At 44.3% G+C, this 13,605-nt stretch overlaps 1 protein-coding gene across 1 annotated transcript in view; it reads right to left on the reverse strand.

The window, feature by feature from the left end:
* LOC112239404 (vitamin K-dependent protein S-like) overlaps window positions 1–13,605 on the reverse strand; it is a 34,805-nt gene that overhangs the window by 5,788 nt on the left and 15,412 nt on the right. The window contains exons 7-11 of the mRNA XM_042314494.1: window positions 10,200–10,328; window positions 6,505–6,745; window positions 6,215–6,401; window positions 1,653–1,817; window positions 962–1,130 (exon numbers count right to left, since the gene is read on the reverse strand). Coding sequence (XP_042170428.1) covers window positions 962–1,130; window positions 1,653–1,817; window positions 6,215–6,401; window positions 6,505–6,745; window positions 10,200–10,328 — 891 coding nt within the window. The remainder of the gene's footprint in view (window positions 1–961; window positions 1,131–1,652; window positions 1,818–6,214; window positions 6,402–6,504; window positions 6,746–10,199; window positions 10,329–13,605) is intronic.

The raw sequence follows: 13,605 nt of genomic DNA on the forward strand, positions 1-13,605 counted from the left end.
TATGCTGAAGTGAGCCAGTCTAGTGTACACTACTCACTGTAGTCTATGCTGAAGTGAGCCAGTCTAGTGTACACTACTCACTGTAGTCTATGCTGAAGTGAGCCAGTCTAGTGTACACTACTCACTGTAGTCTATGCTGAAGTGAGCCAGTCTAGTGTACACTACTCACTGTAGTCTATGCTGAAGTGAGCCAGTCTAGTGTACACTACTCACTGTAGTCTATGCTGAAGTGAGCCAGTCTAGTGTACACTACTCACTGTAGTCCATGTTGAAGTGAGCCAGTCTAGTGTACACTACTCACTGTAGTCTATGCTGAAGTGAGCCAGTCTAGTGTACACTACTCACTGTAGTCCATGTTGAAGTGAGCCAGTCTAGTGTACACTACTCACTGTAGTCTATGCTGAAGTGAGCCAGTCTAGTGTACACTACTCACTGTAGTCTATGCTGAAGTGAGCCAGTCTAGTGTACACTACTCACTGTAGTCTATGCTGAAGTGAGCCAGTCTAGTGTACACTACTCACTGTAGTCTATGTTGAAGTGAGCCAGTCTAGTGTACACTACTCACTGTAGTCTATGCTGAAGTGAGCCAGTCTAGTGTACACTACTCACTGTAGTCTATGCTGAAGTGAGCCAGTCTAGTGTACACTACTCACTGTAGTCTATGCTGAAGTGAGCCAGTCTAGTGTACACTACTCACTGTAGTCTATGCTGAAGTGAGCCAGTCTAGTGTACACTACTCACTGTAGTCTATGCTGAAGTGAGCCAGTCTAGTGTACACTACTCACTGTAGTCTATGCTGAAGTGAGCCAGTCTAGTGTACACTACTCACTGTAGTCCATGTTGAAGTGAGCCAGTCTAGTGTACACTACTCACTGTAGTCTATGCTGAAGTGAGCCAGTCTAGTGTACACTACTCACTGTAGTCTATGCTGAAGTGAGCCAGTCTAGTGTACACTACTCACTGTAGTCCATGTTGAAGTGAGCCAGTCCTGCCCCAGTGAAGTAGGTTCCTCTCTCTACGTGCAGGAAACAGTGTTTACTCTTCTTCTCCTGGATAACCTCTTTGACCCCAGACGCCCCCTGGTTCATCAGGTTCCAGCCCCGGATACACCCGTCCAGGCGAGGGTTGATCTGTACAGGGGTCACATCAATGTCATCAGGTGGTTGTATGATGGTTGTTTTACGGTTATGGAATCGTTGTTTTTATGGTCGTTCTGCGGTTGTCGAGTGGTTATCTGTTAATTATTTGTGTGGTTATTGGTTGAATGTTTATTCTAAGGTTTGTTCTGTGGTTGTTCTGTGTTTTGTTCTGTGGTTGTTCTGTGTTTTGTTCTGTGGTTGTTCTATGGTTGTTTTGTGGTTGTGGTGTGGTTGTTCTGTGGTTGTTCTATGGTTGTTCTATGGTTGTTCTGTGGTTGTTCTGTGGTTGTTCTGTGGTTGTTCTGTGGTTGTTCTATGGTTGTTCTATGGTTGTTCTATGGTTGTTCTGTGGTTGTTCTGTTGTTGTTCTATGGTTGTTCTATGGTTGTGGTGTGGTTGTTCTATGGTTGTGGTGTGGTTGTTCTGTGGTTGTTCTGTGGTTGTGGTGTGGTTGTTCTGTGGTTGACCTATGGTTGTTCTGTGGTTGTGGTGTGGCGGCAGCGGGCTGTTTACCGGTTTGATGACGCTGTCGGTGCGGTTGGGCAGCCCTGCGATGTACACCTTGGTCTCCAGTTTCCCGTTAATGGACGTAAAGAGACTCTCAGGGCTGTTGATGCTCATCACAGCTTCCTTACTGATCTTAACACTGATACTGGACTCTAGTTCATCTACTGAGATCTACAACATTACACAACAACAACATTACACAACAACAACATTACACAACAACAACAACATTACACAACAACAGCAACATTACACGACAACGACATTACACGACAACAACATTACACATTACACAACAACAACATTATACAACAACAACATTACACGACAACAACAACATTACACAACAACAACATTACACAACAACAACATTACATAGCAACAACATTACACAACAACAACATTACACAACAATAACATTACATAGCAACAACAACAAAACACAACAGCAACATTACACAACAATAACATTACATAGCAACAACAACAATACACAACAGCAACATTATTGTGATATATTGTGATAGATTTGATAGATTGTGGTATATTATGATAGATTGTAGTATATTGTGATAGATTGTGGTATATTGTGATAGATTGTGGTATATTGTGATAGATTGTGGTATATTGTGATAGATTTGATAGATTGTGGTATATTATGATAGATTGTGGTATATAGTGGTATATTGTGATAGATTGTGGTATATTGTGATAGATTGTGGTATAATGTTATAGATTGTGGTATATTGTGATAGATTGTGGTATATTGTGATAGATTGTGGTATATTGTGATCAATTGTGATCGATTGTGGTATATTGTGATAATTGTGAACATTATACAACAACAACATTACACGACAACAACAACATTACACAACAACATTACACAACAACAGCATTACAAAACAATAACTTTACATAGCAACAACAACATTATTGTGATATATTGTGATAGATTGTGGTATATTGTGATAGATTTGATAGATTGTGGTATATTATGATAGATTGTGGTATATTGTGGTATATTGTGATAGATTGTGGTATATTGTGATAGATTGTGGTATATTGTGATCGATTGTGCTATATTGTGATAGATTGTGTTATATTGTGATAGATTGTGGTATATTGTGATAGATTGTGGCTTCTATCAATGTCATTTCCAACCCCCCATATATGAGTACCAGTTAAAAGTTTGGACACACCTACTCAGTGCAGGGTTTTTCTTTATTTTTTACTATTTCCTACATTGTAGAGTAAACAAATCAAAATATATTTTATGTGCTCAGTGCTCAGCACATGTGGGAACTCCTTCAAGACTGTTGGAAAAGCATTCCAGGTGAAGCTGGTTGAGAGAATGTCAAGAGTGTGCAAAGCTGTCATCAAGGCAAAGGGTGGCTACTTTGAAGAATTATTTGCTTAACACTTTTTGGTTACCACATTATTCCATATGTGTTATTTCATAGTTTTGATGTCTTCACTATTATTCTACAATGTAGAAAATAGTAAAAATAAAGAAAAACACTTGAATGAGTAGGTGTGTCCAGACTTTTGACTGGTACTGTATATACAGTTGAAGTCGGAAGTTTACATACACCTTAGCCAAATACATTTAAACTCAGTTTTTCACAATTCCTGAGATTTAATCCTTGTAAAAATTCCCTGTCTTAGGTCAGGTAGGATCACCACTTTATTTTAAGAATGTGAAATGTCAGAATAAGAGTAGAGAGAATTGTTTATTTGAGCTTTTATTTCTTCCATCACATTCCCAGTGGGTCAGAAGTTTATATATACTCAACTACCTATCAGGTAGCATTGCATTTCAATTGTTTAACTTGGGTCAAACGTTTAAGGTAGCCTCCCACAAGAAGTTTGTTGAGTTTTGGCCCATTCCTCCTGACGGAGTCAGGTTTGGCGACCTCCTTGCTCGCAGACGCTTTTTCAGTTCTGCCCCACACATTTTCTATGGGATTGAGGTCAGGGCTTTGTGATGGCCACTCCAATACCTTGACTTTGTTGTCCTTAAGACATTTTGCCACAATTTTGGAAGTATGCTTGGGGGCTTTGTCCATTTGGAAGACCCATTTGCGACCAAGCTTTAACTTCCTGACTGATGAGATGTTTTGGAGCAGGGGTTTCTTCCTTGTTGAGCGGCCTTTCAGGTTATGTCGATATAGGACTCTTTTACTGTGGATATAGATACTTTTGTACCTGTTTCCTCCAGCATCTTCACAAGGTCCTTTGCTGTTGTTCTGGGATTGATTTGCACTTTTCGCACCAAAGTACATTCATCTCTAGGAGACAGAACACGTCTCCTTCCTGAGCGGTATGATGACGGCGTGGTCCCATGGTGTTTATACTTGCGTACTATTGATTGTACAGATGAGCGTGGTACCTCCAGGCATTTGGAAATTGCTCCCAAGGATGAACCAGACTTGTGGAGGTCTACAATTTTTTTCTGAGGTCTTGGCTGATTTCTTTAGATTTTTCCATGATGTCAAGCAAAGAGGCACTGAGTTTGAAGGTAGGCCTTGAAATACATCCACAGGTACACCTCCAATTGACTCAAATGATGTTAATTAGCCAATCAGAAGCTTCTTAAGCCATGACATCATTTTCTGGAATTTTCCAAGCTGTTTTAAAGGCCCAGTCAACTTAGTGTATGTAAACTTCTGACCCACTGGAATTGTGATACAGCGAATTATAAGTGAAATAATCTGTCTGTAAACAATTGTTGGAAAAATGACTTGTGTCATGAACAAAGTAGATGTCCTAACTGACTTGCCAAAACTATAGTTTGTTAACAAGAAATTTGTGGAGTGGTTGAAAAACGAGTTTTAATGACTCCAACCTAAGTGTATGTAAACTTCTGACTTCAACTGTAACATCATCATCTTAACACTGGATTGAGATTAAACCCATCGGAGCAAAAAAAAGACAGGTAGTCAGGTTGGACAGGTGACTAATATAACCAGCTACAGACAGTCAGGTTGGACAGGTGACTAATATAACCAGCTAGAGACAGTAAGGTTGGACAGATGACTAATATAACCAGCTAGAGACAGTCAGGTTGGACAGGTGACTAATATAACCAGCTAGAGACAGTCAGGTTGGACAGATGACTAATATAACCAGCTAGAGACAGTCAGGTTGGACAGGTGACTAATATAACCAGCTAGAGACAGTCAGGTTGGACAGATGACTAATATAACCAGCTAGAGACAGTCAGGTTGGACAGGTGACTAATATAACCAGCTAGAGACAGTCAGGTTGGACAGATGACTAATATAACCAGCTAGAGACAGTCAGGTTGGACAGGTGACTAATATAACCAGCTAGAGACAGTCAGGTTAGACAGCTGACTAATATAACCAGCTAGAGACAGTCAGGTTGGACAGGTGACTAATATAACCAGCTAACCAGCTAGAGACAGTAAGGTTGGACAGAGGACTAACATAACCAGCTAGAGACAGTCAGGTTGGACAGGTGACTAATATAACCAGCTAGAGACAGTCAGGTTGGACAGGTGACTAATATAACCAGCTAGAGACAGTCAGGTTGGACAGGTGACTAATATAACCAGCTAGAGACAGTCAGGTTGGACAGGTGACTAATATAACCAGCTAGAGACAGTAAAAGACAGGCAGTCAGGTTGGACAGGTGACTAATATAACCAGCTTGAGACAGTAAAAGACAGGCAGTCAGGTTGGACAGGTGACTAATATAACCAGCTAGAGACAGTCAGGTTGGACAGGTGACTAATATAACCAGCATGAGACAGTAAAAGACAGGCAGTCAGGTTGGACAGGTGACTAATATAACCAGCTAGAGACAGTCAGGTTGGACAGAGGACTAATATAACCAGCTAGAGACAGTCAGGTTGGACAGGTGACTAATATAACCAGCTAGAGACAGTCATGTTGGACAGGTGACTAATATAACCAGCTAGAGACAGTCAGGTTGGACAGGTGACTAATATAACCAGCTTGAGACAGTAAAAGACAGGCAGTCAGGTTGGACAGGTGACTAATATAACCAGCTTGAGACAGTCAGGTTGGACAGGTGAATAATATAACCAGCTAGAGACAGTCAGGTTGGACAGAGGACTAATATAACCAGCTAGAGACAGTAAAAGACAGGCAGTCAGGTTGGACAGGTGACTGATATAACCAGCTAGAGACAGTCAGGTTGGACAGGTGACTGATATAACCAGCTAGAGACAGTCAGGTTGGACAGGTGACTAATATAACCAGCTAGAGACAGTCAGGTTGGACAGGTGACTAATATAACCAGCTAGAGACAGTAAAAGACAGGCAGTCAGGTTGGACAGGTAACTAATATAACCAGCTAGAGACAGTCATGTTGGACAGGTGACTAATATAACCAGCTAGAGACAGTCAGGTTGGACAGGTGACTAATATAACCATCTAGAGACAGTCAGGTTGGACAGAGGACTAATATAACCAGCTAGAGACAGTAAAAGACAGGCAGTCAGGTTGGACAGAGGACTAATATAACCAGCTAGAGACAGTAAAAAGTAATCAGTGATGTAATCCACGAGCCAGTCTTACCACATGCCACTGTCCGTCGTTGATGGCCTTGCCCCCGCTGGTGACCTTCAGGGAGTGCTGGGTCTTGAACTGGACCTCGATCCGTCCTCCCCTCAGCCCCAGCATGAACCATGAGTCCTGGGAAGACTCTGCGTACAGAACCACCCCTTCTGGATCAAACGTACGGAAGTCAAACTCTGCAGCAAACCTGGAGACACACGACCCAGACGACCCGGACGATTTAGGGTACAGTTGTGTAGTGAACAGGACTGCATGTCTGTCTCTGCCTCGGTGTGTTTAAACCCCCTTACTTGGTGTTCTCCGGGAGTCTGAAGCGGAGGTATATGACAGGCCCTCCGGTGAATTGTTCTCCCAGGTATAGCATCTCAGAGTGTTTGTAGTCGTAGAGCTGGACACACACCGGCACCTCCTCGCAGGAGCGCTGGTCCTCCGCTAACCGCAGGCCCTGACGACCTTCGCAGCGGCAGGAGTAGCTACCCATCGTGTTCACACACACGCCCTCACACACGCCCACCTCGCACTCGTCGACATCTGGGGACAACCACGAGCGTCAGGCGGAGAGGGTAGAGGTCAGAGGTCATTACAGGAGGTACAGGGTCAGGGTTAAGATCAGTTGATACCAAAAGTTCCATTAGGTCCTTGAATATAATTGTCTCTGACATTTTTTTTATTTGTCAGACTGTATATTTAGGGGCAGCAGGTAGCCTAGTGGTTAGAGTGTAGAGGTGGCAGGTAGCCTAGTGGTTAGAGTGTAGAGGAGGCAGGTAGCCTAGTGGTTAGAGTGTAGAGGAGGCAGGTAGCCTAGTGGTTAGAGTGTAGAGGAGGCAGGTAGCCTAGTGGTTAGAGTGTAGAGGAGGCAGGTAGCCTAGTGGTTAGAGTGTAGAGGAGGCAGGTAGCCTAGTGGTTAGAGTGTAGAGGAGGCAGGTAGCCTAGTGGTTAGAGTGTAGAGGAGGCAGGTAGCCTAGTGGTTAGAGTGTAGAGGAGGCAGGTAGCCTAGTGGTTAGAGTGTAGAGGAGGCAGGTAGCCTAGTGGTTAGAGCCTTGTGGTTAGAGTGTAGAGGTGGCAGGTAGTCTAGTGGTTAGAGTGTACAGGAGGCAGGTAGCCTAGTGGTTAGAGTGTAGAGGAGGCAGGTAGCCTAGTGGTTAGAGTGTAGAGGAGGAGGGCAGGTAGAGGAGGCAGGTAGCCTAGTGGTTAGAGTGTAGAGGAGGCAGGTAGCCTAGTGGTTAGAGTGTAGAGGAGGCAGGTAGCCAGTGGTTAGAGCCTTGTGGTTAGAGTGTAGAGGTGGCAGGTAGTCTAGTGGTTAGAGTGTGGAGGAGGCAGGTAGCCTAGTGGTTAGAGTGTAGAGGCGGCAGGTAGCCTAGTGGTTAGAGTGTAGAGGAGGCAGGTAGCCTAGTGGTTAGAGTGTAGAGGAGGCAGGTAGCCTAGTGGTTAGAGTGTAGAGGAGGCAGGTAGCCTAGTGGTTAGAGTGTAGAGGAGGCAGGTAGCCTAGTGGTTAGAGTGTAGAGGAGGCAGGTAGCCTAGTGGTTAGAGTGTAGAGGAGGCAGGTAGCCTAGCCTTGTGGTTAGAGTGTAGAGGTGGCAGGTAGTCTAGTGGTTAGAGTGTAGAGGAGGCAGGTAGCCTAGTGGTTAGAGTGTAGAGGTGGCAGTAGCCTAGTGGTTAGAGTGTAGAGGCGGCAGGTAGCCTAGTGGTTAGAGCGTAGAGGTGGCAGGTAGCCTAGTGGTTAGAGTGTAGAGGTGGCAGGTAGCCTAGTGGTTAGAGTGGGGAGGCAGGTAACCAGGAGGCAGGCCTAGTGGTTAGAGTGTAGAGGTGGCAGGTAGCCTAGTGGTTAGAGTGTAGAGGTGGTAGGTAGCCTAGTGGTTAGAGTGTAGAGGTGGCAGGTAGCCTAGTGGTTAGAGTGTAGAGGAGGCAGGTAACCTAGTGGTTATAGTGTAGAGGAGGCAGGTAACCTAGTGGTTAGAGTGTAGGGTTGGCAGGTAGCTGAGTGGTTAGAGTGTAGAGGAGGCAGGTAACCTAGTGGTTAGAGTGTAGAGGAGGCAGGTAGCCTAGTGGTTAGAGTGTAGAGGTGGCAGGTAGCCTAGTGGTTAGAGTGTAGAGGAGGCAGGTAGCCTAGTGGTTAGGTGTAGAGGAGGCTGGTAGCCTAGTGGTTAGAGTGTGGAGGAGGCAGGTAGCCTAGTGGTTAGAGTGTAGAGCAGGTAGAGGCAGTTAGCCTAGTGGTTAGAGTGTAGAGGTGGCAGGTAGTCTAGTGGTTAGAGTGTGGAGGAGGCAGGTAGTCTAGTGGTTAGAGTGTAGAGGAGGCAGGTAGTCTAGTGGTTAGAGTATAGAGGAGGCAGGTAGCCTAGTGGTTAGAGTGTAGAGGAGGCAGGGTACCCTAGTGGTTAGAGTGTAGAGGAGGCAGGTAACCTAGTGGTTAGAGTGTAGAGGAGGCAGGGTAGCCTAGTGGTTGGTTAGAGGAGGTAGGTAGCCTAGTGGTTAGAGGAGAGGAGGCAGGTAGCCTAGTGGTTAGAGTGTAGAGGAGGCAGGTAGCCTAGTGGTTAGAGTGTAGAGGTGGCAGGTAGTAGTGGTTAGAGTGTAGAGGTGGCAGGTAGCCAGTGGTTAGAGTGTAGAGGAGGCAGGTAGCCTAGTGGTTAGAGTGTAGAGGAGGCTGGTAGCCTAGTGGTTAGAGTGTGGAGGAGGCAGGTAGCCTAGTGGTTAGAGTGTAGAGGAGGCAGGTAGCCTAGTGGTTAGAGTGTGGAGGAGGCAGGTAGCCCTAGAGGAGGCAGTAGCCTAGTGGTTAGAGTGTAGAGGTGGCAGGTAGTCCAGTGGTTTGTGGAGGAGGCAGGTAGTCTAGTGGTTAGAGTGTAGAGGAGGCAACCCAGTGGTTAGAGATAGAGGAGGCAGGTAACCAGTGGTTAGAGTAGAGGAGGCAGGTAGCCTAGTGGTTAGAGTGTAGAGGAGGCAGGTAGCCTAGTGGTTAGAGTGTAGAGGAGGCAGGGTGGCCTAGTGGTTAGAGTGTAGAGGAGGCCTAGAGGTGGCAGGTAAAGTGGTTGGAGTGTTGGGCCAGTAACCCAAAAGGATGCTAGTTCCCGAGCTGACAAGGTAAAAACCCACGTTGTTGCCCCTGAACAAGGCAGTTAACCCACTGTTCCTAGACCAGTTAACCCACTGTTCCTAGACCAGTTAACCCACTGTTCCTAGACCAGTAAACCCACTGTTCCTAGACCAGTTAACCCACTGCTCCTAGACCAGTTAACCCACTGTTCCTACACCAGTTAACCCACTGTTCCTAGACCAGTTAACCCACTGTTCCTAGACCAGTTAACCCACTGTTCCTAGACCAGTTAACCCACTGTTCCTAGACCAGTTAACCCACTGTTCCTAGACCAGTTAACCCACTGTTCCTAGACCAGTTAACCCACTGTTCCTAGACCAGTTAACCCACTGTTCCTAGACCAGTTAACCCACTGTTCCTAGACCAGTTAACCCACTGTTCCTAGACCAGTTAACCCACTGTTCCTAGACCAGTTAACCCACTGTTCCTAGACCAGTTAACCCACTGTTCCTAGACCAGTAAACCCACTGTTCCTAGACCAGTTAACCCACTGTTCCTAGACCAATTAACCCACTGTTCCTAGACCAGTAAACCCACTGTTCCTAGACCAGTTAACCCACTGTTCCTAGACCAGTTAACCCACTGTTCCTAGACCAGTTAACCCACTGTTCCTAGACCAGTTAACCCACTGTTCCTAGACCAGTTAACCCACTGTTCCTAGACCAGTTAACCCACTGTTCCTAGACCAGTTAACCCACTGTTCCTAGACCAGTTAACCCACTGTTCCTAGACCAGTTAAACCACTGTTCCTAGACCAGTTAACCCACTGTTCTTAGGGCCGTCATTGTAAATAAGAACTTGTTCATAACTGACCTGACTAGTTAAATAAACATGTTCCTGTCTGTGATAGTGTCTTTCTCACGTGGTCAGTGTGGGTACAGTGGAGTGGCATCTCACCCAAACAGGAACGCAAGGTGAAGTTGTAACTGAAGCCCGGGGGACACTGGCACTCATACATGCCAGGGTTGTTGACACATTTAGCCGGTTCTTCACAGATACTGGGGTACAGCAGACACTCATTGATATCTGGGGAGGGAACACATTTAGCTGGTTCCTCAGAGATATTGGGGTACAGCAGACACTCTCTGGGGAGGGAACACATTTATTACTGTTTCTTCAGAGATATTGGGGTACAGCAGACACTATCTGGGGAGGGAACACATATATTACTGTTTCCTCAGAGATATTGGGGTACAGCAGACACTATCTGGGGAGGGAACACATATATTACTGGTTCCTCAGAGATATTGGGGTACAGCAGACACTATCTGGGGAGGGAACATATTTAGCTGGTTCCTCAGAGATATTGGGATACAGCAGACACTCATTGATATCTGGGGAGGGAACACATAGTTGGTTCCTCAGAGATATTGGGGTACAACAGACACTATCTGGGGAGGAACACATTTAGCTGGTTACTGGTTCCTCAGAGATACTCTCTGGGGGACAACAGACACTATCTCCAGTGGGAGGGAACAATATGGAGGTTTGGTTTCCTCATGAGAGATATTGGGGAACATTAGACACTATCTGGGGTGAGACACAACAGAGACTGAAGCCTGGTTTCTCAGAGATATTGGTCAATGACCCAGGCTTAAACAGTCTCTGGGAGGTACTGGTCAGTCATCTCCCTCTGTTTCTCAAGATACAGCCTGGGTCTGTAAAGCTAGAGAATAACAGTGTCTGGGGAGGAGACACAGTATAATCTACTGGTTCCTCAGAGTATATCTAGTGTCTGGGGTAAAGCTAGAGTATAATCTAGTGTCTGGGTCTGTAAAACAGAGTATAATCTAGTGTCTCCTCAGAGTATAATCTAGTGTCTGGGTCTGTAAACAGACACTAATCTAGTGTCTGGGTCTGTAAAGCTAGAGAGTGTCTGGGTCTGTACATATATCTAGTGTCTGGGTCTCCTCAGAGTATAATCTAGTGTCTGGGTCTGTAAAGCTAGAGACATAATCTAGTGTCTGGGTCTGTAAACACAGTAGTTGGTTCCTCAGAGATATCTAGTGTCTGGGTCTGTAAAACAGACACTATCTGGGAAGCTAGACACATCTAGTGTCTGGTTCTGAAATTGGGGCTACAGCAGTATAATCTAGTGTCTGGGTCTGAAACAGACATATAATCTCCAGTGTCTGAGTCTGTAAAGCTAGAGATAATCTGTGTCTGGGTCTGTAAAGCTGAGATAATCTAGTGTCTGGGTCTGTAAACATTAATCAGTGTCTGGGTCTGTAAAGCAGAGTATAATCTAGTGTCTGTTTCTGTAAAGCTAGAGTATAATCTGTGTCTGGGTCTTAAACAGTATAATCAGTGTCTGGGTCTGTAAACTGGTATAATCTAGTGTCTGGGTCTGTTAATCTAAATCTAGTGTCTGGGTCTGTAAAGCTAGAGTATAATCTAGTGTCTGGGTCTGTAAAGCTAGAGTATAATCTAGTGTCTGGGTCTGTAAAGCTAGAGTATAATCTAGTGTCTGGGTCTGTAAAGCTAGAGTATAATCTAGTGTCTGGGTCTGTAAAGCTAGAGTATAATCTAGTGTCTGGGTCTGTAAAGCTAGAGTATAATCTAGTGTCTGGGTCTGTAAAGCTAGAGTATAATCTAGTGTCTGGGTCTGTAAAGCTAGAGAATAATCTAGTGTCTGGGTCTGTAAAGCTAGAGTATAATCTAGTGTCTGGGTCTGTAAAGCTAGAGTATAATCTAGTGTCTGGGTCTGTAAAGCTAGAGTATAATCTAGTGTCTGGGTCTGTAAAGCTAGAGTATAATCTAGTGTCTGGGTCTGTAAAGCTAGAGTATAATCTAGTGTCTGGGTCTGTAAAGCTAGAGTATAATCTAGTGTCTGGGTCTGTAAAGCTAGAGTATAATCTAGTGTCTGGGTCTGTAAAGCTAGAGTATAATCTAGTGTCTGGGTCTGTAAAGCTAGAGTATAATCTAGTGTCTGGGTCTGTAAAGCTAGAGTATAATCTAGTGTCTGGGTCTGTAAAGCTAGAGTATAATCTAGTGTCTGGGTCTGTAAAGCTAGAGTATAATCTAGTGTCTGGGTCTGTAAAGCTAGAGTATAATCTAGTGTCTGGGTCTGTAAAGCTAGAGTATAATCTAGTGTCTGGGTCTGTAAAGCTAGAGTATAATCTAGTGTCTGGGTCTGTAAAGCTAGAGTATAATCTAGTGTCTGGGTCTGTAAAGCTAGAGTATAATCTAGTGTCTGGGTCTGTAAAGCTAGAGTATAATCTAGTGTCTGGGTCTGTAAAGCTAGAGAATAATCTAGTGTCTGGGTCTGTAAAGCTAGAGAATAATCTAGTGTCTGGGTCTGTAAAGCTAGAGAATAATCTAGTGTCTGGGTCTGTAAAGCTAGAGTATAATCTAGTGTCTGGGTCTGTAAAGCTAGAGAATAATCTAGTGTCTGGGTCTGTAAAGCTAGAGTATAATCTAGTGTCTGGGTCTGTAAAGCTAGAGTATAATCTAGTGTCTGGGTCTGTAAAGCTAGAGTATAATCTAGTGTCTGGGTCTGTAAAGCTAGAGAATAATCTAGTGTCTGGGTCTGTAAAGCTAGAGAATAATCTAGTGTCTGGGTCTGTAAAGCTAGAGAATAATCTAGTGTCTGGGTCTGTAAAGCTAGAGTATAATCTAGTGTCTGGGTCTGTAAAGCTAGAGAATAATCTAGTGTCTGGGTCTGTAAAGCTAGAGAATAATCTAGTGTCTGGGTCTGTAAAGCTAGAGAATAATCTAGTGTCTGGGTCTGTAAAGCTAGAGTATAATCTAGTGTCTGGGTCTAAAGCTAGAGTATAATCTAGTGTCTGGGTCTGTAAAGCTAGAGTATAATCTAGTGTCTGGGTCTGTAAAGCTAGAGTATAATCTAGTGTCTGGGTCTGCAAAGCTAGAGTATAATCTAGTGTCTGGGTCTGTAAAGCTAGAGTATAATCTAGTGTCTGGGTCTGTAAAGCTAGAGTATAATCTAGTGTCTGGGTCTGTAAAGCTAGAGTATAATCTAGTGTCTGGGTCTAAAGCTAGAGTATAATCTAGTGTCTGGGTCTGTAAATCTAGAGTATAATCTAGTGTCTGGACCTGCAAAAGCTAGAGTATAATCTAGTGTCTGGGTCTGTAAAGCCTGAATAATCTAGTGTCTAAACTAGATCCTAAACTAGAGAATAATCTAGTGTCTGGGCCTGCAAATCTAGTGTCTAGTGTCTGGAGTCTAAACTAGAGAATAATCAGTTTGCCTGTACAGTGGATCTAAAGCTAGAATAACTGTCTACCTGTACAGTGAGAATCTATGGGTCTGTAAAGCTAGAGTAACTGTCACCTGGGTTTGTAA

The sequence above is a fragment of the Oncorhynchus tshawytscha genome, unplaced genomic scaffold (assembly GCF_018296145.1).
Source record: "Oncorhynchus tshawytscha isolate Ot180627B unplaced genomic scaffold, Otsh_v2.0 Un_contig_9555_pilon_pilon, whole genome shotgun sequence".
Classification (NCBI taxonomy): Eukaryota; Metazoa; Chordata; class Actinopteri; order Salmoniformes; family Salmonidae; genus Oncorhynchus; species Oncorhynchus tshawytscha.